The 25,407-nt window shown below is 40.4% G+C and overlaps 1 protein-coding gene across 3 annotated transcripts in view; it reads left to right on the top strand.

Moving 5' to 3' along the window:
- znf407 (zinc finger protein 407) overlaps nucleotides 1–25,407 on the top strand; it is a 273,869-nt gene that overhangs the window by 177,317 nt on the left and 71,145 nt on the right. For 2 of the 3 annotated variants that reach the window (XM_041794053.1, XM_041794052.1), the window contains 3 exons: nucleotides 1,619–1,702; nucleotides 5,937–6,057; nucleotides 13,060–13,238. In XM_041794053.1, the coding sequence (XP_041649987.1) occupies nucleotides 1,619–1,702; nucleotides 5,937–6,057; nucleotides 13,060–13,238 (384 nt within the window). Of the gene's footprint in view, nucleotides 1–1,618; nucleotides 1,703–5,936; nucleotides 6,058–13,059; nucleotides 13,239–20,723; nucleotides 20,842–25,407 lie in introns of those variants that run through there. The other variant, XM_041794054.1, reaches the window with a different exon arrangement.

The raw sequence follows: 25,407 nt of genomic DNA, 5'->3' as shown, positions 1-25,407 counted from the left end.
TTAGGAAACATTTTGGAATATTATTAAAAAAAAAAATAAAAAAAAAATTTGGGAATATTCTGCGATACTTTTCCGGAAACTTTGGGGCATTTTCTTTAGTCTCTTTGTTTTGTCACATTCTGTGCTGTGTGAAGTCCAAACAATGCCATATTTAATTAAATGAATCTGACTGGAAAAAATAAAATATGAGGAATTTGGCGCCTTACAAAAAAACAACAAGTATTTGATTTTCTAATCCAATCAATACAAAGTCAAAACCTCGAGTTGCACTGTCACATTTGAACTATACTTTTATCCTGAAATTCTTCCTGCATACCTGTTGACAGTTTCTGCCCTTCTGTTCTTCCTCAACAAGCTACCATTAGCGGCAGTTACTAACAATTAGCAGCCGAGTTAAAGAGAATATTCACTCCTCTTTTGGTTGTGTGAACATATTTTGGAGAGAAACTACACCAGTACGGGCCTTTTGCCCTATTTTGCTTACTATCAGTAAATCACAGCCTTATGAGATCATTTATGGATAAAAGTCCACTCTCCCCTTGTTATATGGCTAAAGTAGTAGAGTGGTGTCTGATACAGGCTCTACAGATAAACAGAGAAGGAAAAGTCTGCTGCCTTTGTGCATTTTATACACAGATTGTGTCATGTTAGATGTATTATGAAAATATGTTGTCCAAACTTGACGTTGTCCAAGCATGAAAGCTATTCTCTTTCAGCCCCCGTGTCTTATTTCTGAGGCTGCTCATAACAACAGAAATAAGACACGGGGGCTGAGAGCTGAGAGCATCTGTAAAAGTTTGTCCTTGCCTCTCAATTCATCAAAATCAAGACTGCACTAAATCAGAAATAATGTAAATTCATCACTGTAATGTCACATGCCACAGATTTAATCTCTTTAAAATCTCACAACGCATCCCAAAATTACAAGTGAAGTAAATGCGACAGTAATATGCTACTTTGTAAAGTATGAGGGGCTGAAATAGACGAGAAATACTTATTTGTGTCCATATTTGTCTTTAATAGGACAACAGAGACATAAACACTTGATCATGGTGATGAAACTTGCAGTAAACGTCCACATTGGTGCTTGAGAGTGGTCAAATTACATGAAAGGAAATAAAAATGCTAGGATCCAAAAATGTTTTCTTTTTTAAAATCGACATTTTTTAACACAAATCGCAATCCAGAAGATTGGGTCACAGTTTCTCACTGAGGAGTTGATGGTGGGTCCTAAAGCTCGACCAACTGAGAACCACTGATAGAGAGGAAGACGAGTCACAGCATAGCCAATAATATAGACAGGCTTAAGACTGCTATCAAATCTACCTGGGCTTCATAACACCATAGCAGTGCCACAGACTGATTACCTCCATGCCACACCACCATTTTTATGAGCCATAAGCCATGATCATTAAGATTACAACAAAAACAAAAAAATAACATTTACACATTGTTCATTTTCTGAGTTTCACCTTTAAAAGGAGGAAAGTGTATTGTTGGTTGCTTCTTCCTTGTTTGATATCTTTTAATTTAATTCCTTTGACTATTTTGTACCATGTTTTTCCTCAATCGTAGAAGACCCTGATGTTTTCTCCTCCCTCTCTCAATCTGTCTCTAGGAGAGAAGTCATACCTGTGTGACCTGTGTGGTTTTGCTGGAGGCACGAAACACGCCCTGACCAAACACAGACGCCAACACACAGGTGAGCGACAACAGCACACATCCTGAACTCATGTCTGAAGCTGCTGTTTGAGCCCACACACCTTGTACTTGTCTGCCATCGTAATCTCTCCCAGTGACTGACACTTCAGCATCACAACAGTCAGTGTTTTACTTTTAGCACCAGTTTGCTGTCTCACATTGGCAGAGACACGCAGAGACACAGGGACATCAGTGTGACACGCTGCTGTCAGTGATAGGCATGTGTACCAGTATGGCTGACTGAATCTGAGATTTTTAATTTCAGTTATCATTTCACCATGTCATTCTGTCGCTTAGGGAAATTGCATTTTTCAGATAGGCTGTCAATAACAAGTGGTTTTTTTTTCTTCTTTTTTGGAAATAGGGATAGTGAAACAAATACTGCTCTTAACCGTTGTCTGGCAGGCTCCCAAGGATCAAGAAATTTGTTATAAATATTAATTTAGGTTTTTCATAATTCATTTTGTTTGCTCCTCAGTTTCTCTGCCATTTCCACCCTGAAACCTCCAATTTCTGTGCTCCTCTGCAGCGTTGACATGTGTCAATTCCACTGATTTAGCCCGAGATTCAAATCTGTTGTCATGCAGCTTCAAATGAAGGAGCCAATCTGCCTGACAGAGTTTTCCTGTCAAAGTTTGACAGATGCAGTTTTTTAAGGCCACTTTCACAGCCTTGTTAGAAACAGCACTTCTTTATATTTAAGTTACTTTAGGTTTATATCCTTTTATGTCCAAAAGCTGCTCACTTAAAGAGTGAAAGACCAACTACTAAACATTAAATGTTAGCAAAGATTAGTGCTTCTTTAAAGCACAGTGAGATTTTGTAAGTTTTAAACACATCCCCTCTACACCCTAGTCTGCCATTTAAAACCTCCCTGAATGTGACAAACTCCACCAGTTACAAGGGATTCATTAACTTGCTGTTATATGTACAGACATAAGTCCTGGTGGATTTTGAGTAAATGAAATACTTGACTACATAAGATGAATGACTAAGTGTCAAATATTCTAATTAGCTGTCATATAATGAGAAAGATTTCCTGTCTAGATTCACATCAAAATCTTATCAATCACTTCACACACGTAGATGTTCATTCTTAGGTTTCTTTTTCCTGCTGAACAATTAATCTTTAACTAGAACTTACAACTCTTAGGGTGCTAAGGGGATCCAGGCCTGGATCCGAGCATGCTTAAACTCCAAGTTTGGTTCTATTTGGTCACTGTGAATGCAAGAATGCCTTGGTCTGGGACCAGGCAGGAGTCTGGTTGAAGAGGTGGTCTCAGGCATGATTCACATGGACTTAGGCAAGATACTTGAAAGATGTCAACATAACCGACCCAAGCACAGTAGAGCAGAATTGTAAAGGCAACTCTCAACACTTCCTGGCTCTTCAAAAACCATTGTATCCACACAGCACAGGCTTGTTCCATGCTTCAAACAGCATGGTAGAAGTTGAAGTAGGAAGGGGGCAGTTGTTGGTGTCTTGAAGTAATGAAAAGATCCATGGTAGACTGCAGGATGAACTTGATTGTCTACATTGAGTATAAAGAAATGTTGACCTGAGTGGTTGTCAGGGTTGCCTCTTCTTCCTTCTTCTTCTTCTTGGCTTATTTCCTATCAATTATGTGTAACTACTACTAACACTTACTGTATAGGACTATGGGAATATGCTAAAGCCTGGACGATATGGCTTAAATATCATATCACAGTTTTTTTTGTTACCCTTAACAGTAACAGTTTTATAATTTGGTATCAGAAAATTAAAATAGATAACACATTTGGATGCACATTCAGGTGCTACAAACCCCCTGCTCCTCCTAAACATAACCTGTGATGGTATAATCAACTCATGTCTGAACTTCAGATCACAGAAAAATTGTTGAATAAGCCTCTCTGCGGTCATTTCTTTACAGCTGAACCTGCAGTTTAAGTTTCACTTCTGTAGTTTTGAGCTGTGCTAATTTGCTATTGTCTATACCACATCCTAATGAGGGCGTTCACAATGAAAGGACTTGAGAAATAATAACAGCCACAGACTTTTATTGTGAAGGAATTGATGGAAGTAGCATGTTTAACCTTATTTTAACTTAGCTTCGACAGCAGTACCAGCAACTTCATGCAGCTGCAGTGTTTACAGCTGCGTTTCTGATTAGAGCAGAAGCATCTGTTATGGCTCGCATGGGTGCTGCAACTCAACCCATGCGTTTAGACCATTGTGACAGTGTTGCAAAAATCTATTCCATGGCAGAAATTATTCCCATGACAGTATGGATACCAGTTCACCATCCACCACTAAGTGTGCTCATGCCCGAACCAGTGTTACTAATGTGAAAGCAGACCAGGGGAGAAGGGAGGGAGACAATCATGCTCAGGCACAGTACAGATCTTAAAATGCCCTAGAACCTGAGCTAAGTTCCAGTGCATTCTGCTGATTTTTCTACTGCAAGTTCTGCAGTTCGTCTTCAAACGTGTCAAGCCAAACAGAGTAGACCAACCTGGATAGGAAGTAAGACATAAGAACACATAGAAAATGTTGTCTATTTCAAAATTAAACAGCATGTACTTACCATTGATCATATATTATATCACTATATCAAAAGTCTACTGACGCAGAATCTAATTTATCAGCAAATCAACTCTATTAAGACAAAGATTTTCTACTGTTTATTTTCTGTATTACCATATGATTTTGTGAACTCCACCTGGTTGATGGCATGCATCAAAAGGAGCAGAACCACAGCGAATGAAGAATGCAATGCACACAAATGCTGTGAGGTCTGCTGGCTTTTCTTTATAACACTTGTAAAAAACCAAGCTTATTGTGGCAACTTTCAAATACACAAGTTCACAAAGTACTCTGCATTACTTTTATGTCTGCAATGATGCATCAAAATCATCAAATTATCCTTCATCTGCTTTTGTTTTTCCCTCTTTTGGTAATGATTTAACTTCGTTGACAGTTAATATACAAGCAGACACAAAAATGCCTCACAGGCAATGTCACTAACAAACGCTATGAGTGCTTCAACTCTGACAAACCCTCCAGCAGCTTTAAGCACCTCTGCTAAACCTGTAACTCCCTGACATTTCACATGAAATAGAAAGTCATTATTTTTAGACATTATTAATTTTTAAAATGATTGTGGATGCAGTGTTCAAAAAGGCAAATAAAAGTACATTTCCTTAATTTAGCCATAATGTTATGAGGTAAAAGAAATAGACACAGGACTAATTACGACTGTTTTTGTGTCCAAAAATATGGATTGCCACATTTCTTTTTAATAATTTGTTTTTCCAGCAATTATTTATGAACAACTCAAGTCCAAAATTTGTGCAAATTATGCCAGGAAAAATTCTTTATTATACCGGCGAACAATGTTAGTTGTTTCTCTTAAAGTGTTCATGTATTTGCTTAGGCTTAGATGGCCTAAATATCACGCCCCATGTGCATGGGCTGCCCAGGTTCAAGTCTGACCTGTGGCTCCTTTCCTGCATGTCATTCCCCACGTTTTTAACCTTGCAAAACAGACGGATTCGCCCATTTCCGTGTTTCTCACTGGCAAATCCATCTTGTAAAGCTCCAATCTGAACAGTTTGGGCCTGGTTAGAAAGTGACAGGACCAATCAGCAAGGGGCAGTACTTTCATGCATGGCAGAGTCTTGACGTAAGCGAGCAGAGACAAGAGGCCAGTGCAATTATGTCGGAAGACAATAGCGTGAATGCTGCCATAGCATCAGTTTTATCAGAACTTGATGGCATTTCTTTGTTAAAAGAAGAACAAAGAACAACACTGAGTTGTTTTTCTTTTCAAAAACCACAAAAGTCTACAGTCGGCATGGTTCGCGTTATGCAGTCCTCTATGGAGTTTACTCCTCAGTAGCAGCGCACCTCGGTAGTGGCTACGACGTCACATGTTTTGTTGCTCTGATTGTCCTGTAAAGATGTGACGGACAGAACATTCATCCAATCACCCTCTGAGTTTTTCCTCAAAGGCTCTGCCCTTTCCCAAATGCTGTCTCTGAAAGGTTTTCCAGATGGGTGTGTGAAACAAATCCATCTGGTGTGTCAGGTTACCACTTTTCCATCCCTGTTTTTAACTCTATCCCCTTTCCTTCTCCATAATAATGGCATAAAAGATTAAAAAGGTATATAATATTGTTAAAAACTGTATTTGTTTACTAGTTAAAAATTCCCTGTATCTCATTCTCATCATCATTTTCTTCCCCCCTCACAGGAGAGAGACCCTTTAAATGTAAGCTCTGCAACTTTGCCTCTACCACACAGTCCCACCTATCGCGCCACAAACGGATTCACACCGGGGAGAAACCATACCGCTGCCCCTGGTGCGACTACAGGTACCGGCTCATTGACCCACCCATGGTTGGCAGCGCTGATGGCCGCCAACGTGCTACTGATGATCAGGGGGTTGATGGGTGGGGGAAGTGGGGGTCTGTGGGTGGTATACAAGTGAGTGAGGGTGATGGGGAGATAGCAGGTGGCATCGTAGGGTAGTTTGGAGGGGTGCGTTAATGCTCGTCGTTTTGTATGAGTGTATGTGTGTATGTGTGAGTGGGAGCTGGGGGAGGTGGAGGGCAGACAGGTCTAATCTCCACAGCACGGCTCCATCTCATCACTCTGCCATCATCAACAGGCCCAGCTAGATCTCACACATCCACAGACGCACACACAATGTCACTGTCACTGGCAGGTCCCTGTCATTAAAACACCATCATACCACATCAGTAATTACACAGGAAATTGTCGGTGAAATTGAAAAAGTTTTGGCTGGCGTTGCACATCTCCATCTCTCTCTCTCTCTCTCTCTCTCTCTCTCTCTCTCTCATCCCGTGCTTCCTCGTCAGGTTGTGGCAGAGGGGTGTGAAAGGGAATGATCTCAAACCCATCATTGGTTTTAGATGTACTCTTCATTCGTTTTTTCCCCTCTGTGACAAAGTCATTTCAGCAGCTTGCTACACCTGCTCCGCTGCAGTGAAGCGTTCCAGTCATTTTGTAAGCAGTCCAGCTGAGAGAAAAAGAAATGACAAGAAGGTATAATTGTTGTCAGGATATCATTCTACAATTATCAAAGGATTATATGACCTTGTAGCTGAAATGATCAAGTCTTCCCTAATGTCATAGATTGTGTATCTATGACCAACAAGTTTACACAGGATTTTACGTCATACTGATAAGTCTAAATTTAGTTGAGTAATTGTAAATTTAATTGTAAAATACTATTAAAAAGAACAAATGTTGACCAAAGTGTTGTAGAGCCAAGTTGCAAGTGCACTTTTACACCACAAGACTGTATATTTGATTAAAAAATATATTTATTGTGTTGACTGATAAAAATGTGATATTACTACCTGACATGCAGCTGAAACATGATGTGATGTTTTGATTGTGACCTACCAAGAGACCGTAGATGTACACTGCATTCAGAAAGTGTTCAGACCCCCTTCATTTTTTGGATTTTGTTTTAATGCAGCTCTCTATAGAAGACCTCACAGCTGACAATGAATATCGGAGCAAAAACCAAGCCATGAAGTCAAAGGAATTTCCTAAAGGGTTTAGAGACAGGATCGTGGCAAGGCACAGATCTAGGGAAGGCAAAAAAAAAAAAAATCTGCTGAAGATTGCCAAGAGCACAATGGCCTCCAGAATTCTCAAATGGCAAATGTTTGGCACTACCAGGACTCTGAAATTTACCAAAAAAACAGCTCCTCAGTTAATGACTGAAACCCATTCTAGGCTGAGTGTGTAGGACTCACATCTTGGCCATGACACAGCTTGATGTCATTTGTGTTTGCATGTTGGTTTTTCAGATTGCCTGTGTATGCGGCACTTCTCATGCACATCTCATACACTGAGAATCTAGAGCTTTGGTTCGCAAATGGTGTGAGGAAAATCTAGGTGAGCCAGGGGAATTTGTACAACCATACATAATTACTGTACAGCTTTACAACATCATAAATTACTGCAATATGTTTTAAGGAGTCTGTTTTATAAGAATATTTATATGGTATGCATTCGACTGTGGCTTAATCTTGTGGTTGGAATGGTTGGAAACCACTGATCTAACTAGCAAGGAAAATGATCAACAGAGAGCCATACTTACCTTGTTGTAGCAGATATGTTTGACTACAACAATGGAATATTTTTTTTCAGTCTGCTTCTCAATGACCCAGAAAGAACACACAGTTGAGTTTAGTAAAGTTGTTCTTGAAACTTCTACAATAGCAAGCTTTCTGTTTCCACATTAGTGGAATATGGCATAGACAAAATGGGCAGATTACCTCTGGTTTGTGATTTTGAAATTAAAGGCCTGGTTCAGCATGTCCTTTTCCTTAGTCTGCCAGGAAAGGAAAAACAGCAGACTGGCCCAAATGGAAATTTAGAAACAGGAATGCATGAAGCATCTGGTGAATTTCAAAATAAAACACTACGTAAAAGGGCAAATCAAAATAAAACATTTTCTTTAAAATTACTTCAGAACATGATGCAAAAGAGAAGGTAATCAACCTCAGATTGAGTTAAATCCTGTTTGTTTGTTCTCTCTATTCCTGCATGAACTTGTGACCTCGGGACCCAGCAGGAGAAGCAATCTGGCAATTCAGCCACAAATTGGCTTGTCATAAAGTCAAATAAGATATGCATTTGTCATATAAGAAGATGTGTCCACATTTGTGTTGTTATGTTTTTATACAGACAGGCACAGTCAACTTTATTTCTGATATCCACGGCTGATTAACTTTATTTTGTCTGGATTATGCATTATTTGGCCAATGTGGAATTTAACGTTTTTGGACCAACACTTTTGAATGTGAGGATAAATTTTGAAATTGCGAGATTTTACTAATTTTTGCCTTGAATTGTGTTCCTGCGTTGACAGAAAGTCTGAAACTTACAACATACTGAACCTCCAAAACCAAGGGTAGAAACTCAAGCAACGTGAAGGAGACACAGTCCTGCGTTCATCTGTTAATCATAACATAGTGTCTCATTAAACTCAGTCTTATTCGTTTATAGGCCTTTGTACTGAAAATGTATGCAAGGAATAGTTAATCATATAAAACTGCAGATCTCTTTTTTTCTTCCTGAGGGGGAATTTTGGTCCCATATCAAACCACCACACAGGCCTATCAGAACGATACTGTTCGTAGAACGAGCCAAATGTGCCTGGCCCCATTGTTCCTGCGCTGATACTTAATGATCATTACAGATAGTAGCAAATGAAACAGTAAATTAGAAGCCCAATTAACATTTTGGTGGCCCTGGGGGTTCTTAAGGGGTCCAGAGGGCAAGGAAGAGGGGAGGGCAAGGTGGAAGGAGGAGGGAGGTTGGGGTAACGCCCCGCTGGCTTACTAATGTGAGGATGAGGAATTGAATGCAGGGGCCTCAGGGAGCAACGAAGGGGCCTCGCCTCCGCCCTGCTTTAACAATGTGAATGCATGTTTAAAACCCTGACGTCTCTGGTGGTCTGACCACGATAAGGAGCTACCAGATGAGTTAGCACATTTGACCTTTGAGTGTAAGCGTGGCTTATGGAATAAAACACGGCGCAGATGTAAAGACGCATTCAGGTCTGAGGTACTTGTATGATTGGCAGCACTGACTCATGAAAATATCTCTATCAGATTTACATCTAATTTCCCCTATTAAAAATATCCATATTAAATATAATGGAGGACAACGATGGTCCCTGCTTGATACAATGTGATCTCCATCAAGGCTGCTTCTCAAATGCATGTAAATGAGCAGGGAGTGAATGATCTATCAAATGCCACTCATCTCCTATTCAGACAGAGACAGATAATGGGGGGGATAATTATAGTAGGGGAATAGTGGTAAAAATATTCTAATGATATTGCTCTGGGAGTCCTGGGCTGTCAATTAATGATGTCTACTTGACTATTCTGCAGCTATTTATGCAGCCAGCAAAACTTCTGTACTTTAGTGTTTAAGCAATCATCTCCATTGTTCACAATGACCAGTTTTTTCTCTCATTAAAGTCACAGTGGCATCTTAAATGGTCTAATTGATATGTAGCCTCTGACTCATGCCAAGTTCCCATCCTTCTGGGGCTATTATTGTTTATTGAATGCTGCGACATTAATGTTTCAATCTACCTGTTAAAGGAGTCTTTCTATTGGAGGCGATGGCAGCTTTGAGGATGACACGCGCACTGTCAGTGCCAGGGAGGTTTGCGACCTTTTAAAGTGAAGGAAAGGACGAGTGAGGAAGAGGGAGGCATTAATGATGATAGCTGGGCCTAGTTGGCAAATAAGATCCAAATAGGACCAATGATCCAAATGAACCCCCCTCCTAACTCTTAACACACACAAAGAAACACATTTAAATCTCCTCTAACGAAGCGCCTCTCAATTACACCTCACCCATTACCATACACTGGCTGGGAGGAGGAATATGGAAATGGCTAAAATAAAGGGGAGAGACAGGAAGAGGCAGAGGAAGGGGTGATGTATCCGTTGAGCATCAGCACAGCTGATTCCCATGGTGAGTGCACGGATGGGGGAGGAAGTTGAAACAGTGTTGGACTAATTAATACGGTGTATAGTAGGAGGGCTGGTGTGGGCTTTCACTAACTGTGACACCTGCTGACTCCTAAACGCACGTTGTGTTGTTTTAATATGACAATTACTCCATTACCATATCTGAGAGATAGCATGGCCCCCCTAGGAATCCACCCGCGCTCTCTTTAGAACCTTTTAGCTCTGCTTCAAATTTTATCTATTTATGCTCCTGCTTTAGAATAAGAAATCAGTTCACTTTTAGTATTTAATGCATTTTTTAGAGCCATGATTTACCTTAATTTATGAGCATGTGACAGTTTGAAATCTTAAGTCTGACTTTTTTCATTACGAGGAAGAAAAGTCAACAGATGTGGCCTTGATTTGCCTGTGAACCTACCTATAACCAGTGTGTAAATGTAAACACAGCAATACATGCTAGTTAATTGGCAATGATGGAATAAGGTCGATGTCTATCATATATCAGTCAATGAGGTTCTTTATGTTTTGCATTCTTTAGACTCAGCTTTAGCCAATATGTTTTTTTCTGCAAATGTATTACAAATAAAAACTGAAATTTCACATGACATGGGTATTCAGAGTCTTTGCAACAGACCCCTTGGCTCTCATGTGGAGTTTTTTGCAGTTTTATTGTCTGGTTACATATGGATATGATTGGTTTTAAAGTTGTTTACTGAGGCTTGGGACCAGGAAGTTAGGCAGTAAGACAGATGTGAAAATATCATAGCATGCAAATAGAGTTTGGCTGTGTTTAATGAAAGATACATTCTGATCATCCTAAAACAGTTTAATTTGGATTTAACTTTTTGTAAACATAATTCACTTGTTTTTCAAATCGTAGGTGTGAGTCAATTTTTTATCCATGGCAGAAGCAAAAAAATCATGGAATCATGTTGAAATTAATGTCAGATCAACTCCCACAAAATGGGAAAATAATCAACTGTTGACTATACTATTCCTGTGTGAACTCACAGTTCTCCTGTAATCTCTGCCCCCTTGTCTCAAGTTGCTCAGGGCTGCACTGTGTTGCACAGCGATCAAGACATGTTTCTAATGTGCAAGGTCGCTTATCAGGCTCCCTTGCAATTACACCCCTTCAACCTCAATTGCTGGCCCAAACATGCTTAAAAGTTCTGCACAGTACTGCAGGTCTGTTGGTCTTGCTAAAATTCTAGACATATTGTTACATACAGCCAATTTTCACAGCCAAAAGATATAAGTTGAAATATTGGCTGGAAGTTTGATATCTACCAATACTTAAAATTAACTTTGGGAGCTAATATCTGCCAATCCTGTTATTACAGGATACCCACTATTTTATTGAGTTAGATTGCTCAGTTGGTCATAAGGTTATAGTCGATCCATGTCTGCACTATAAAGTGTGATGTTTTATTAACCAGTGATCTAGTAAAACAGAAATTTCTTCAGAGCTGTAGACTAGAACTTTAAAAAAGAATGTTTTTATGTTTGCTAGTGTGGCATCCCAGTCTATTGCAGTGTTTCTGTATTGTGAAGAGCCCCCATTGTCCCGCAGTGGCGAGCGCTCATGTTATTCATACAGCACGAACAGAGCCCAGTAAGGACCTGCTTAGTTTTTTTTAAGGCCCCACTGGAGCCCAGGCCGGACCCCATGATGGAGAGAGGTGTCTCTGCAAAAGTGAAAACAAATTCTCTCCTCGGCTGGCGTGAGCTATGGCACTGTGAGGCTTTATTGTCCCGGCCAAGGTGATAAGGGAGAGTAATTGCGTATTATACTGTCCGAGAATGTCAGGTCCAAACTGAGCACGAGTGCCCCATCCATCAACAGATGATGGTGTGTGTTTATGTGTGTATGGACTGTGTTCTACACTGCACATGCTTGCTTGTATGATGCATTATATGTGTGCATTGTTGTGCTCTTATGTGTACAGGAGTGGGATGTTTATGGATTCAGGTCTGTATATGCACCTGGGTAGTCATATCAGAGATCAGATTTTTACTTTGGTGCTAACTGAGGTTTGCTCTTGTCCGTGAATGTATGTATGTATGTGCATGTTTGTCCTGCCTATTGTGTTTGTGTGTCTCTGGGCAGGTTTAGATAGAGCCTGGGAGCAGGTCAGGCAGCATCATTAATCAGCAGAGTGTGTGTGACTCTCTGAGCTGACATCATTACATCGTACACCCTGCAGCAGCTCGCTGCTTGGCCTGCCCTATCTGACCAGCCCAAAGACCGCAAACCCTCACATACACATTAATGCATACACAATGCAACACTCTTCTTATACCTTTCTAAAGATACATAATGCATGATGGATGTCTTCAGAAATATCTCTCGGCCTCTAGATCTGCAGCAATCTCAGACATCACACTCTTTAAAATCTGAAGGAAAATATCTAAAAAGGTTTATCAGATCATGAAAGAATATCAAAGACTTTGCAAGATTTAAATATTTGTGCAACAAGCCAGGATTACATGTTTGTAAAATCGATCTTTAGTTATTTGCTTGTCGTGGGACTGAACTGCACAGGCGTATTTAGGCAATAAATGCTTTGAGAGTCTGTCCAAACACGGCTGCTCCCTCATCTCCAAAGCCCAGCTATTTTTTTTCCAAGAGTGTGTGTAATATGTGTGTGGTTGTGAGTGTGTGTTACTGTGTGTCATCATTGTAAGAAAATAAAATGTTAGTACAGTAAACCTTTCTTGGGAACATAGCCAAGCGTTTATCTTGTGTTTTATCCCTCAGGACACTCATCTTTTAATCTTTGTGGGTTTTTTTATGTATTCCAAAAAGGCATTAAGCCTTTTATCTTTGTTTGTCTCCCTCAGATCCAACTGTGCCGAGAACATCCGGAAGCACATTCTCCATACAGGCAAACATGAGGGCGTGAAGATGTACAACTGTCCCAAATGTAACCACGCCACAAACTCTCCCATGGAGTTTCGCAACCACCTGAAGGAAAATCACCCTGATATTGAAAATCCTGACCTTGCCTACCTTCATGCAGGTAACCAACTGTTTTATCTTTTCTTGAAGAGGCTCTGTAAAATAATTGGTGTTAGAGAGATCAAGTGTTTCACAAAGGAGTCCTCTCATGAGATTGGCAAGGATCTGGTAGAAGGGTTATGCAGGGTTCACAATACGAGATAATCATATAATTTTCACTCTGATTCATCCATCTGGTAAAAATAAGCAGAGTTCTGTTTTTAGTCTCTGAAGATGATGTTGCCAGATTCTCCTGTGGTGTGAGGTATGTTAGGAGTGTTTTTACCTCTCCTGATCTGCTTTGAAAACATTGGAGAGGCACTTTTGTCACACATTAACAACATTCAGTATTCCAGCCATCATTATCTACATTGCCCATTCTATCGAGGTCATAGGAGGCTGGAGCACATATCAGCTGACATCGAGTTAAAGGAAGGACCCTGGATTGGTCACCAGTTAGTCGCATGGCTGACACATTGAGACAAACAAGCAAGCACACTCACAGCTACGGGCAATTTAGAGTCACCGTTTAACATATTCAGTATCTTCTTGGACCCTGGATCCGATGGGGATCGAACCAGGAACCTTCTTGCCATGAAACGACAGAACGAGGAACTGAGTCCTTGATTTTGCTGTCATTACTCAAGCAATGAATCATTACTAGTGCACTGTGCACATGCTGTTTAAGCTGCAATATTATGACTGATTTAGCATTTTTAGCAGATTTTCTTGGTACATCTAAAGGCTCATTTATGGCTCTACGGACAGACCACTTTGTCTGTGCTCTCACTCATTTTGTCTGTTTTTAGACTGTTCTCTATGGAACTTATGATTATGGACCAAACATAGCAATACCACCACCAAACATGGGGGCAGTGTTGAGCAATGCAGCCAACAAACCAGATTTTCAAGACACAACAAAGAAGAATCATTTAGAAAAAGGTGGAACTTGATTGAGTTTTCTAAGGAAATATTGCAGAATAGTGAGTGAGATATTAGAAAATATAAACACTTCAATGATGTTCGCTCACCTGGGCACAGAGACAGACAACTATAACTGCTAACAATGACAGCTATGTTGGACAGATGTTTGAGGAAAGAGCAGCGTGTCGATAAAGCAGGTACTACTACAGACTCATGGACAAATTTCTCCATGGAGTCAGATGCTAATATTTGCTATTTTGTCTCAAAGTAGCATGTTTTGGTCTGTGGAAGAACTTACAGTGATGGTGGAATAAAGTTATGACCATCATGTTCATACCAAGCTGCTATGTGTTGATGTTTGTACTTTTACTATTAACCCTTAGTTTCATCATCATTTCTTGTTTTGAGTGACATTGAAATAGCACACTTCATAAGTCATAAATATGGTGCATTGCTCCTAAATGCACATGTGGTGCACATCAAATCCAGCAATATTAACCTTGTCATTATTTCGCGTATTTTTTCCCCTTTTCTTTCATGTTTAATACACCACAGACCAACTATCTCAGGTAGTTCTAAATAACAGTACAGTCGGTTAAAAATGATAATTGAGGGAACCTCAGATTCCAAACTCAGGATTTGACGTTTTTTTTTTTCCCCCAAATGAACTGAACCTGCACTAAGCTTTGACCTAAGGTATAAACCAGTCTGTGGCCTCTGTGTGCTGTTACACACCTAGTTATGATTCAGTTCAGTTCAATTCAAAGGCTTTATTGTCATGGAAATGGTAACTTTCATTGCCAAAGCAATTCACAGTGAAAAAGACATAAATTTACATGTTAAAATTCAAAAACTCAATATAAAAATTTCACACAATCAAAGATTTCAGGTTGAGAGGAGACTGAATGGTGACTGAATGGTAGTTAGTTGTGATAGTTATGGTACCCTAGTTAGGATACTGAAGTCTGATTCAAAATAGTCTTGCCAACTTTACTGACAGATTTGAGACAGAGAGCAGCTGAGCAGTCAGCAGACTGGAGTCAAGCTGTTCTCACAGTGTCCTGCATCCTGTTGCCCTCAGTTTTTATCACTCCTCTCCACTTCTATCGCCATTTGCAATCACTGGTCATTTGACGGTTTATAGCCTGGCTCTTGAACTGCTGTGTGTATTCCCCCACTAAAAGCAAAATCTTGTCCATCTTAACATTTCAATCTTGAACTCATCATCTGCCAAATTTAAGCATGAGTGGAATCTGAAAAAGTTAAAAGATGTGCTTTAAGTGTAAGGTATTATATTAAATCTATAACTGTATTAATTTTGACAGGTGTTTTTAATCTGTCTTTTTCAGGACCTGGACTTTGTTAAAGTGCCATATTAAATCACTGCCTGAAAGCACAATAACAGTACTTTGTAGTGTAATATGTCCCCATTCAAATATTTTCCCCACTATTTCAAGTAATTGACCCACACCACTTCCTTGTCCCATACAGTATCCACCCACAGACAGATCCACATTTGAAACCATTCCTATGAATCAAATCACCTGGCTGCCCTTGCACCCTGGCCTCGGCCCTTTTATTCCACAGAGGTTAGATCCTCCAGAACCCCTGAGTGTGTTTTTGTCGATGGATCAAGTCTCCCTATTCAGTGGTGATGGAGGGCACCGAGCCACAAAGAGCCAGAGCTCAGATTGCTGGTCCGGCCATCCCTGCCAATCACTCAGGCCATGGAGACAGATGAAATCTTGTTCCTCCTCTATTGGTTCCTTTGTATCACGGTGTTCTTCCTTTGTCCTTGAAGACCACCAAATCCAATCGGCAGAGTGGCTGTCCTTCAGGGGAGCAGAGAGGACAGCCTTTATCCTGTTATCCCTTTGACCTTAAATAAAAGCAGGAGAGTCGAAGGGGAGCTCCATGGGAAAGAGGCCAGATGGGGACATTACAAGAAAATACCTGCATTCAGGCCGCTCTGAGGTTTATTTCCTATTGAAACTAATGGATTGGAGTTGGTGTCTTTGTGCTGACTCCGGAAAGTTTATTCCTTTGAGTCTCTGGGTACATAACCAAATTTAAGGAGCAACTTCTGTCTTTGTTCTCCTTCACTTCCATGTCCTAACCTTGCTACCTTCACCTACTCTTACAAGCACCTTCCTGCTTCATATTCGCTTCAACCTTTCACCTTTAACTAAAGCACTTTTTGTGCTTCTTCTTACCTTTTAACCTCAATTTCCCTCACCTATGTTTGCTCTCATGCATGGCTGACCTTTGGTGAAGAAGTTTTATGTTGTTGCATTGTTTCACCTTTGTCTGTGGTTATTTGGGTTATCTTAAACTTGGTTATGAATTATATTTCCACATTCTCAAGAGGCTGAGGACCTGGTGTAGATACTGCCCTGCAGAGCACCTTCAATGCACTTCCACAGACCCACAGTGGGCCTTCCATCCTGCCTTTTCTTTACTCCTCTCTCTTCAGAGGCTCCTTCAACAGGTCTTCTCGGCTTGATTAAGACCATGCGTTTCGACTTCCTGGACATCAGGGCCATGTCAGCCCAATTGAAGACCTGAATATCTTCTGGTGCCCACCAAAACCCTTGTTCATCCAAAACATGAGACTCAAATATTTCCTTTAATTTATCGTATTTTTTTGTTTCAGAAAGTGATCCACTGCAATTTATTTTGTTTTAATCAAGTATCTGCAAAGTCACCTAAATTTTTGTTTGTAATATTGTTTAATATTGCTTGTAATAGATCAGATGTGGTTGTACTTTGTGCCCCAGTGAAATCTTTCCAAGTATGTCTCTGAAGACACTTACATTCTTGAAATTAGCAATCCAGCAGCTCAATAGAATGTTTAACAGAGTGTCACCACTTAATCTTACACCAGTTAAACTGTGACACCAGTTGTATACGTCAGACCCAATAAATTACATGAAGGTGTCATGGGTCAGTACTGCTTTCAAAATAAGCTAACATTTTCCAAAAAGTATTATTTAATATCACTTAAATCAAAAATAATTGCTGCCTTTTATGTGGTTATGTAAATGCACAGCCTGACATTGCAATTGGGATTGTGATTGCAATTAGTTTAACTGAGCAGCACACGCAGAAAATACACCAGTGATTATACCGTTTAAGACAGATGTTGTCAAATACAAGAGAGACCGGTTGCAAAAAGTTGAATAACTTTTGAACCTTAAATTATAACCACTTACTTTTTCCCCTCTGAAAGCCCTTCACTATGCTGTTCTAATGATGTAAAAAAAAGGATGTTTAGAGCTTGACTGTGCACCACAGGGATGATGTTTAACAATCTTTTTACGACAAGAAATCCAGGCCAGACAAAATGTTTAAAAATAGCCTAGGGCTCAGAGTGTTAATACCAGTTTATCACCCACTCTGAACCGCAGCTGCATCACTATAAATCAGCCAAGTGCTGCCAGTCTCATCCTGAGGTGAGCCCTCCCTGGGACTTGGATGGTGATGGTTGAAGGTGTGATTTAATGAGCATTGTTATTTGCTATGACTCCCACATCACCCTTTTCTGTTGGTTCTGGCCCCGCAGTCACGTCATCATCAAACTGGTGCCACAGCCATTGATAGAGTTGGGATGGTCTTGAGGTTGGTGCTAGCGGTGTTCAAAGGTGCTGGGAACTGTACCTCCAGGTCCGACTCCTCCCCTGTTTCACATCAGAGGTCAGCACAGCACTGCACATCTTCTTTAACAGGCAACCCATCTTGGCCTGTTGAATTTTTGCTGACCTTGCTGCATTTGCAGACCTCGTCCTTGTATCTATTGCTTTAGCAATGTTCTCTTCACCCTCTCTTCTTAACCAAAGCACACTGTCTCTGATTTTAATCTCAGTTTCCCTCACCTCTGATTGTCCTTGTGCATGGCTGGTCTTTGGTGAAGTTACATGTTGCTGTGTTGCACCTTTGCCCATACTTATGGGGGCTATTCTGAACTTGGTTATAAAATTGACTGAGTTTCTATACAGCAGAGTTCATTGAGGGTTTCAGTTTTCAGTTTTATGAGTGAAGGTCAGATCTTGTCTGCAGTGCACGTCAACTTTCCGTCATCTGGAGGAAATATATCCTCCTCTTTCTGTGAAGTTAAGCAGCATGTTTTCAAGATGTCATCCTGACGCTCTTATTTATATTCTGCTCACACCACACCACAGATATGAACCCGGAGACTGACAGCAAAAGAAATGATCCAAAAATACAGCTGATGGTGTGTCTTACCCCTAGAAGAAAACTTACAGCACCAGATTTCAAGGAGAAATTACTCATCCCACTTAGCCTTCATTGATACAGTACAGTGTGTTCAGAAATGTGACTTTTCTCACCAACATGTAAATAAAGCATCACTGAAAGCTGAAAAACAACAACCCTCTTCACTTGATTAAGACCAAAGCAATCAGACTGGTGGTTGAAGAAGGCATTGAAAGTACACTTGTGATCTTTCCTTCTTTCAAAAGAGAAAAAGGGGAGGTGTGGGGTGGTAGTGGAAAGAGCAGTGTTTCATCTAAGTAGACAGAACGAGACCAAAAGAAAGAGACAGGGGAAAAAAAGATTAAGAAGGTAGATGTTGAATTAACCTGCTTGTGATTGCTCTCTGTCAGAGTGGCACCAGGGCCAGCAGCAAGAGCCAAATCATCTGTGATGGCCCTTCCCGCTGTTCCCCCTTTGAAAGACACAGATCAAACGCACACTAGTCACAGACCCTCGCAGCCCCTTGCGCCCGATTGATTGACACCCGAACGTCTCCGCTACCGCTCTGTCTCTCCGTATCACTCTGGCTTTCTCTTTCTCTCTCTCCCCTCGTCTTCCCTTCTTTTATTCAGCGTCGCACTTCGAATTAAAGCCCTTCTCAAGGATGAAAGCAGAGGTCCTTTGCAAACGAAGGAATAGGGGGAATTAGACCCAGCAAGTGATGGAGGGGAATGATGATTAGAATTATAAGGGGGAAAAGAAGGAAAAAGGAGGTTGGATATGTGAGGGTGGGGGAAATGTTGCTGATAGGACACATTTTAATAAAATGGTAATGGCAATTGTCTTCCTTGTGCGATCTGCAGGGAGATACACCAGAAAGTAATGGCGGTGGCTGTGTGATCTCGGCGTAGATAACACTGCAGCAGCGCCAAAGCTACAGGTTCCTTAAAGTGCTTCAAGTTTGCTAAATTACCCTCCTACTGGAACTTTCTCTCTAGTTAAAATGCTGAAAGTAAACTTGAAGTGGAGCAGCTTTGGGAAATGGTATGTTTCCTTCTTTCTTTGCTATCTCCCTCCAGCGAGGTCAGCTGTGGTTGCAGGGCACCGGCGGTGTTAGATCACCCTACTGTCCTGTTCGGTACCAAAACCCATGTTGCACACGCACAAAAAAGGTGAGATGTCGCCATGAATTTTGTCAGAGCGTCTTCATGCTGCTATTTTTAATTGTAAAATATTTCCCTAATTTCTACCAAGGTTATAATTGCACATCTTGGGGGCACAGAGATCAAATGCTTTATAATTAGCTTACAGCAACTGAGTGCTTGGATCTGCTGCTTAGTGCAGAAAAGATAAAACAAATAAATAAATAAACTTCTTCCAGGCATTGTTTCTGCTTTATGCAGATTCTATTTTCCTTAATAATGCATGATGGATGGTTACCGTAGAGGGCTAGAGGAGACCTGGCCTTGTAAGTGATGATCTTAATACACAGTTACAACCACAGGCAAATTCATTTGTTTGCATATATTTTCCTTATTAAACAAATCTGTAAACAAATATGGGTTTGGATGGCTTTTACTTAAGTTATGCATCTGTATGCCTCCCCGTCTCCCCTCCCTCGCTTTCACCTTCTGTTCATCATGTAATGAAACATTACTCTCCAGAGTTTTACTTGCGTATTGTGTTACAGCGGCATGTTGGATTGTGGAGGACAGGTGTGTATGTCATGCAAATGTGTCCTGGTATCCCAGCGCATATGACACTGTGTCGACGTTGTGAAAGAAGCCACAGACACCGGCGATAAAATCAACATCTGTTTCTAATAACAATGTGTTAAATGTGACACGTTTCTATGTGGGAAAATATGTGGAAAAAAAAAAACAACAATGCATCACAGTTCTTGAAAAACACCTATAGGACATCAAGTCGTCAGCATTAGTGATGAACCTGCGTCTTTGTGTCACCGTCCGTATGTTGCCTTCACATGATAGGCATTAATGAAAAAAGTCATTCTGTTCAGTGCGATGTAAAATCAGATTAACAGCGTGGCTTATTGTGCTGATGCTGTCAAAGCGTGGAGGCAGGCTTTTTGAGTTGTACCTTACAAAGTCAACAATGAGAGTTTTTCAGATTTAATGGAAGACTAAAACATATGCTTTTACCAACAATAAAGGAAGAAACTATAACTCAAAGCTAAAGTATCCAATCCTCTATAGAATATACATGATGTGCAGTTTTGTGACGCCCACGTCAGTTTCTTAAGTTTTCATTGATATGGCCTAAAACATGAATAAATGAGGCCTCTGAAGTTACCGTATGTCCTCATTAGAGTTTTAACACTTCATGTTTTCTTCTGCTGTCTCTTTCATAGCTTTTTCCCTGACCACACAAACAACCTCTGCACACAGACAAGTGCAAACTTGAAGAGTAACTCATGTCAGCGTTGGGGTGTTAATTGGAGAATTCCCTCATGGAAAAACACCTTTCACCACCATCAGGTCCTGAATGCCTCACCTTGCTCCATGGGCAAGTCACAGGAATCTGCACCTTTTTTTTACCATTCCCTTTAAGTACATTTAATGACTTTTCAATCTTTCATTATGCTGCTGTCATAAGTTTAGATCTAACATTTTATGGTTGAGAAATTATATGAACTTGAAGTAAAGTTTCTCGAGAAAATCTCATTGCTTGACTGTTAACTTAAATGGATTACTTACACAGAAAACAACCAAACTTCTGAATACTGTGAAAAATTCTTCATGTGTAACAGTGTCAAACACAGCGCCTATAGCCTCATTTTTAGCTTCTCACCAGCATTTCTTGTTACAAATTAGAAAAATTAACTCTTGCTTTCACGGGTATAATCCATAACACTGTGGCTTGTTTCATATTTCTGTTTGCAGAAATATCACTCAGAAAACATGAAGGCAATGTAGTTGGATCCTGTCATGACAGAGGTGGCAGCTATGAACCTACAACTTTACCCTTTAAAAGATGAATCAGATCAGTTTCCCTTCCACCGTCATCGCCAGATGTCCTGCTTCGAACAAAACATAACTGAATAAAGAGACTGGACAGAACAATCATGTTGAAAAAAAAATCACATCATTACAGAAGGGCATGGACTTCAACTTTCCAAGACAGAATGACAATTTGGTAATCTTGTGAGGAATTGTATCTTATCTTGGGAATATCTGTTTTTCTTCCAAATAACAGGAGATACATAAGTAGAAATCTTGAGACAAATACTGAAATTTACTTCTTATCATAATAAAACCTTAAAAAAAAAAAAAAAAAAAAAGTATAGAAATTAATTTTCTGTTTATCTACTAAGTGTTTTTGTACATAACATTTTTGCCTTTTTTTTCTGGCATGTATTTGTGACCCAATGGAAAGAGATCCACATTTGGGTCTGGACCCACCAGTTAAGAACCACTGATTTAAATCATAAATCTAAAAGTCAAAAACCATAAAATACATCTTTGCAACCATTTGGTTCCAAAATCAAGACAGCTATAAGAATTACTTATGAACTTAGAAATTTGTTTTGAAAAGTCATAGCAAAATAAATTAATTTATAGTGTTATACAGATTTTCTTTGCAGTTCTACAGTATCTGCTGTCATCTTATAGTTAGCCACGAGATTTTTTTTATAGAATTCAGTTTAAAGATCAAAGATCCAAAGTGCTGGACATTTATCAGCCTATTTGAATTTTTTTAATCAGACTTTGCAGCAACAAAACCCAAATTGTGTAAAGTTAACTTTTTCTAAATTCTACCCTAAAATATCTAATTGCAATGAGTCACATTCACATTAAAGTCCAGATAAACATCTTGTTACAAGATTTAAAAAAGTGGCTAAAATTGTGTCTGAATAGCGTGTAATGAGTGAAAAAATCTGCCAATAAAACAAAATAGTCATTTAGTGTCTTGAAATGAGCAGTCTATATTTAATTTCATGTTAAGGTATTTAAGAAGTGAAAATTGCTTGGTGCATTTGCAGATATATGTTCATAGTTATAAGCAGGGCCTATTTCTTTTCTTTTTCTGCATGCCTTTAAATGAGATGCTTTAACTTATTGTCTGGTGAGTGTGACTAAAAGGAGTGTCATGATAAGTTTTAAAGTGAAAATTACACAAAACCATTTTCTGTGACTGGAGTTTTGTCGCACAAGTCATGCCAGACCTAAAAAAAAATATCTTAAGAGTTTATGAATTCAATTTTTGCAGTGCTGTAGTGAAATACGGGATATTTTTAAAAATAAAAGCTATTAAAGTAGTTTAATCATTTAAGATATTTTATATATGAAAGCATAACTCAGTGTTTGAACTATTTGTATGATAATTTCTATCATTGATCACAGCGATCCAAATCAATTTTTCCATTTGGACTTTTTTATTTTATTTTTTTACCTTTTTCTGTTTATACTCTCCACACACAGCCTTGGTTGAATTATTACAGTTTAGAAGCAGCTGCTCAATGCCAGTGTGTCCTAGGAGACATACAATAAGGGGTGTGTTAGAGTGTGTTTTTGAGAGCTAGCTAAGCATTTTAGGGGAAAACACACACCGTCAGTCGCATGCATCTCAGTAAACTAATACAGGACCGGTCTGGGCCGAGCGAGCAGCAAATCCTGCATAATGACCTGCTCCAATGAGCGTGAAAACTCCCCCAACTGGCTGCATTCATCACACATCAGCCACAACAAACGGCCTTTTGTTTCATCTTCTTCTTCCTCCATTATTTTTCCTTCCTCCTGGCACTAATCTGAGAGCCTCCTCTCAGCCATTTAGTGGCCATTCAAAAGCTTGACTGACAAGTCCCATCCAATCAGTGCTGGGAAGCAGAGGCAGCAGATTTCTAGCTCTTCTAAAGTTAGCTCTACAGTGTTTTTACCACCTTTAGGCCAGACTAGTACAATATTTCCCTCTCTCTGTAAATGATGACTGGAATGTAGTGTCCCTGATAGACTGGGTCAAACCCTGCCTCAGTCTGAGCCTCTGGACAAGTTGTGTCACTGTCAGAGAATTTGAGGCAGATTGATGACGCTCAGTATATTCTCCCTGGTCTGAAGTGGCACAGTTGTGTTAGGTGTGTGCTTATTTTGCACTATTGTAAAAAGTTGCAGATGGCTTATGTAGGACACAGCCTGTAACAGTTGCACAGTGTTGTAGTATGACAGAAAATTATAAAATGTGTCCGTCTGCACAGATTTTTTTTAGCTGAATGGTACACTCATATTGCTTTAGTTAGGGCATAAAAGTTGGTGGCACAAGAGGGGGAGAGAATAGTGAATTGGTTTGGAGATAAAACAGTTTCCAAATGATCATTTTCTTGCATTAGTCTCAGTAGGTCAAGAAAGAATCTAAAATATGTTTTCCTGAGATATCCTATACACTCTTCAGTACCGGTATGGATTTGATAATGAGGCGGAAACAGGGGCAGCAAACTGTGGAGTGCGGTTTGGTGATTCCCAGGTCACGGATCTGGACTTTGTTGATGATACGGTGATCTTTGCGTAAATTGTAGGTGTCCTTGTGGAGGCTCTTAACTTGCTGAGGGAGGAGGCTCAAGCATTGGGACTAGGCATCTCCTGGGCCAAAACAATCCATGTATTTTGGGATGCCTTGCTGTCATGGAATCTGTGTCTGTAAATGATGAGAGCATGGATGTTGTAGAGCAGTTCACCTACCTTGGCAGTGTAAACCATTGATCTGCTTACTGCAAGGCTGAGACCAACCACAGTCTTGGACTCATGCATGGGGTGGTAGGTTCACATACAAGACACTGATATCCTGGTATCTGAGCATGCAGATGAAAATCTTTTGGTCCTTCCAGTCTTACTATACTGTGGTGAGGACTGGACGTTGACTGGTGGCCAGAGGAACCAACTGGACTCCTTTGTGACGACTTCTCTTCTGCTTATCTTGGGGTATTGTCGGTAAGACTGTGTGTCTGATGCTGATGTGCTCGGTAGAGCAAATGGGAAGGGTCATTTGCTTGATACAGGAATGGCAGCTGCACTATTCGGGCACCTGACGCGCTTTCCGGGGCCTGATCCAGCTCACCACATACTGGGTGCCAGGGACCCAGTGGGATGAACCACATGCTGGGGGCAACCGCATGCATCGTGGAGGGGGCAGCTGGGAGGACACCTGGAGAGATGGGGAATGGGCCTGGAGCAGGCCTGGACAATGGCCACCAGGAGGCTGAAACAGTACACGACCAAGACTGATGGGGCAAAGTGCTGAACTTGCAAAAGCTCTCATACCTGACCTGACCGAGGGTGCCAAACACTCAAGGGGGCCCAGCATGAACCTTGAGCATTTGAACAAGTCCCCAAACATAAACAACTACCTGACTGTCCATACCATATCAGTTCCCCTCTCTTTAGCGTGTAATAACTTACCCTCTTCTTGTTGCCATTTAGCCACACCATAGACCTCACAGAAACAGTTTAATGCACACTACAAAGACCAAACACATTTTAAACTATGGGCTGTAGTTGCCAGAAGAGTCATATTTGGTAATATTATCGTACCTCGTCAGAAACATTGTTCCTTGGCTTGTTACAACATCTATGCCTACTTCACCACCCTCTGCTAATCATCAAATGCATATAGTCTGTGAGGGGTAGGTGTAAAAGCAGTTTTAAGACCATGCAGTTGCATTCAGAGGCCTTTGGTGGACACCATAGTGCACCTTCATAGTGTAGCCTTAAAATGATTGTTTCATTTGTCCTTGAAAAATCCTAAACTTTTTTCTTTATACATCAACATAAAGTTAAGAATGTCCTCTGTGAATTCAGCAAAGCATTTGTTGTAACACTGGAGTATGCCTTTATACAAACGTGCAGTACTTAGCAGTGGCACACAAACACCTTCTGTGAGTGATGTGTGGTCGGGATGCTCACGGGCAGGGCTGCTCCTCCTGTATGGGACAGTGAATATGGGACTAGACAGGCCGCCGGCTTCTATAAAACCTCATCCATAATTCAATCCTCCTTCTCCCTCAATTCAGACACGCCGTACATATCCAGCTACAGCTAACAACT

The sequence above is a fragment of the Cheilinus undulatus genome, linkage group 8, assembly GCF_018320785.1.
Source record: "Cheilinus undulatus linkage group 8, ASM1832078v1, whole genome shotgun sequence".
In the NCBI taxonomy this organism is placed as follows: Eukaryota; Metazoa; Chordata; class Actinopteri; order Labriformes; family Labridae; genus Cheilinus; species Cheilinus undulatus.
The sequence above is the reverse complement of the archived record's forward strand: the minus strand, read 5'-3'. Positions and strand labels throughout refer to the sequence as shown.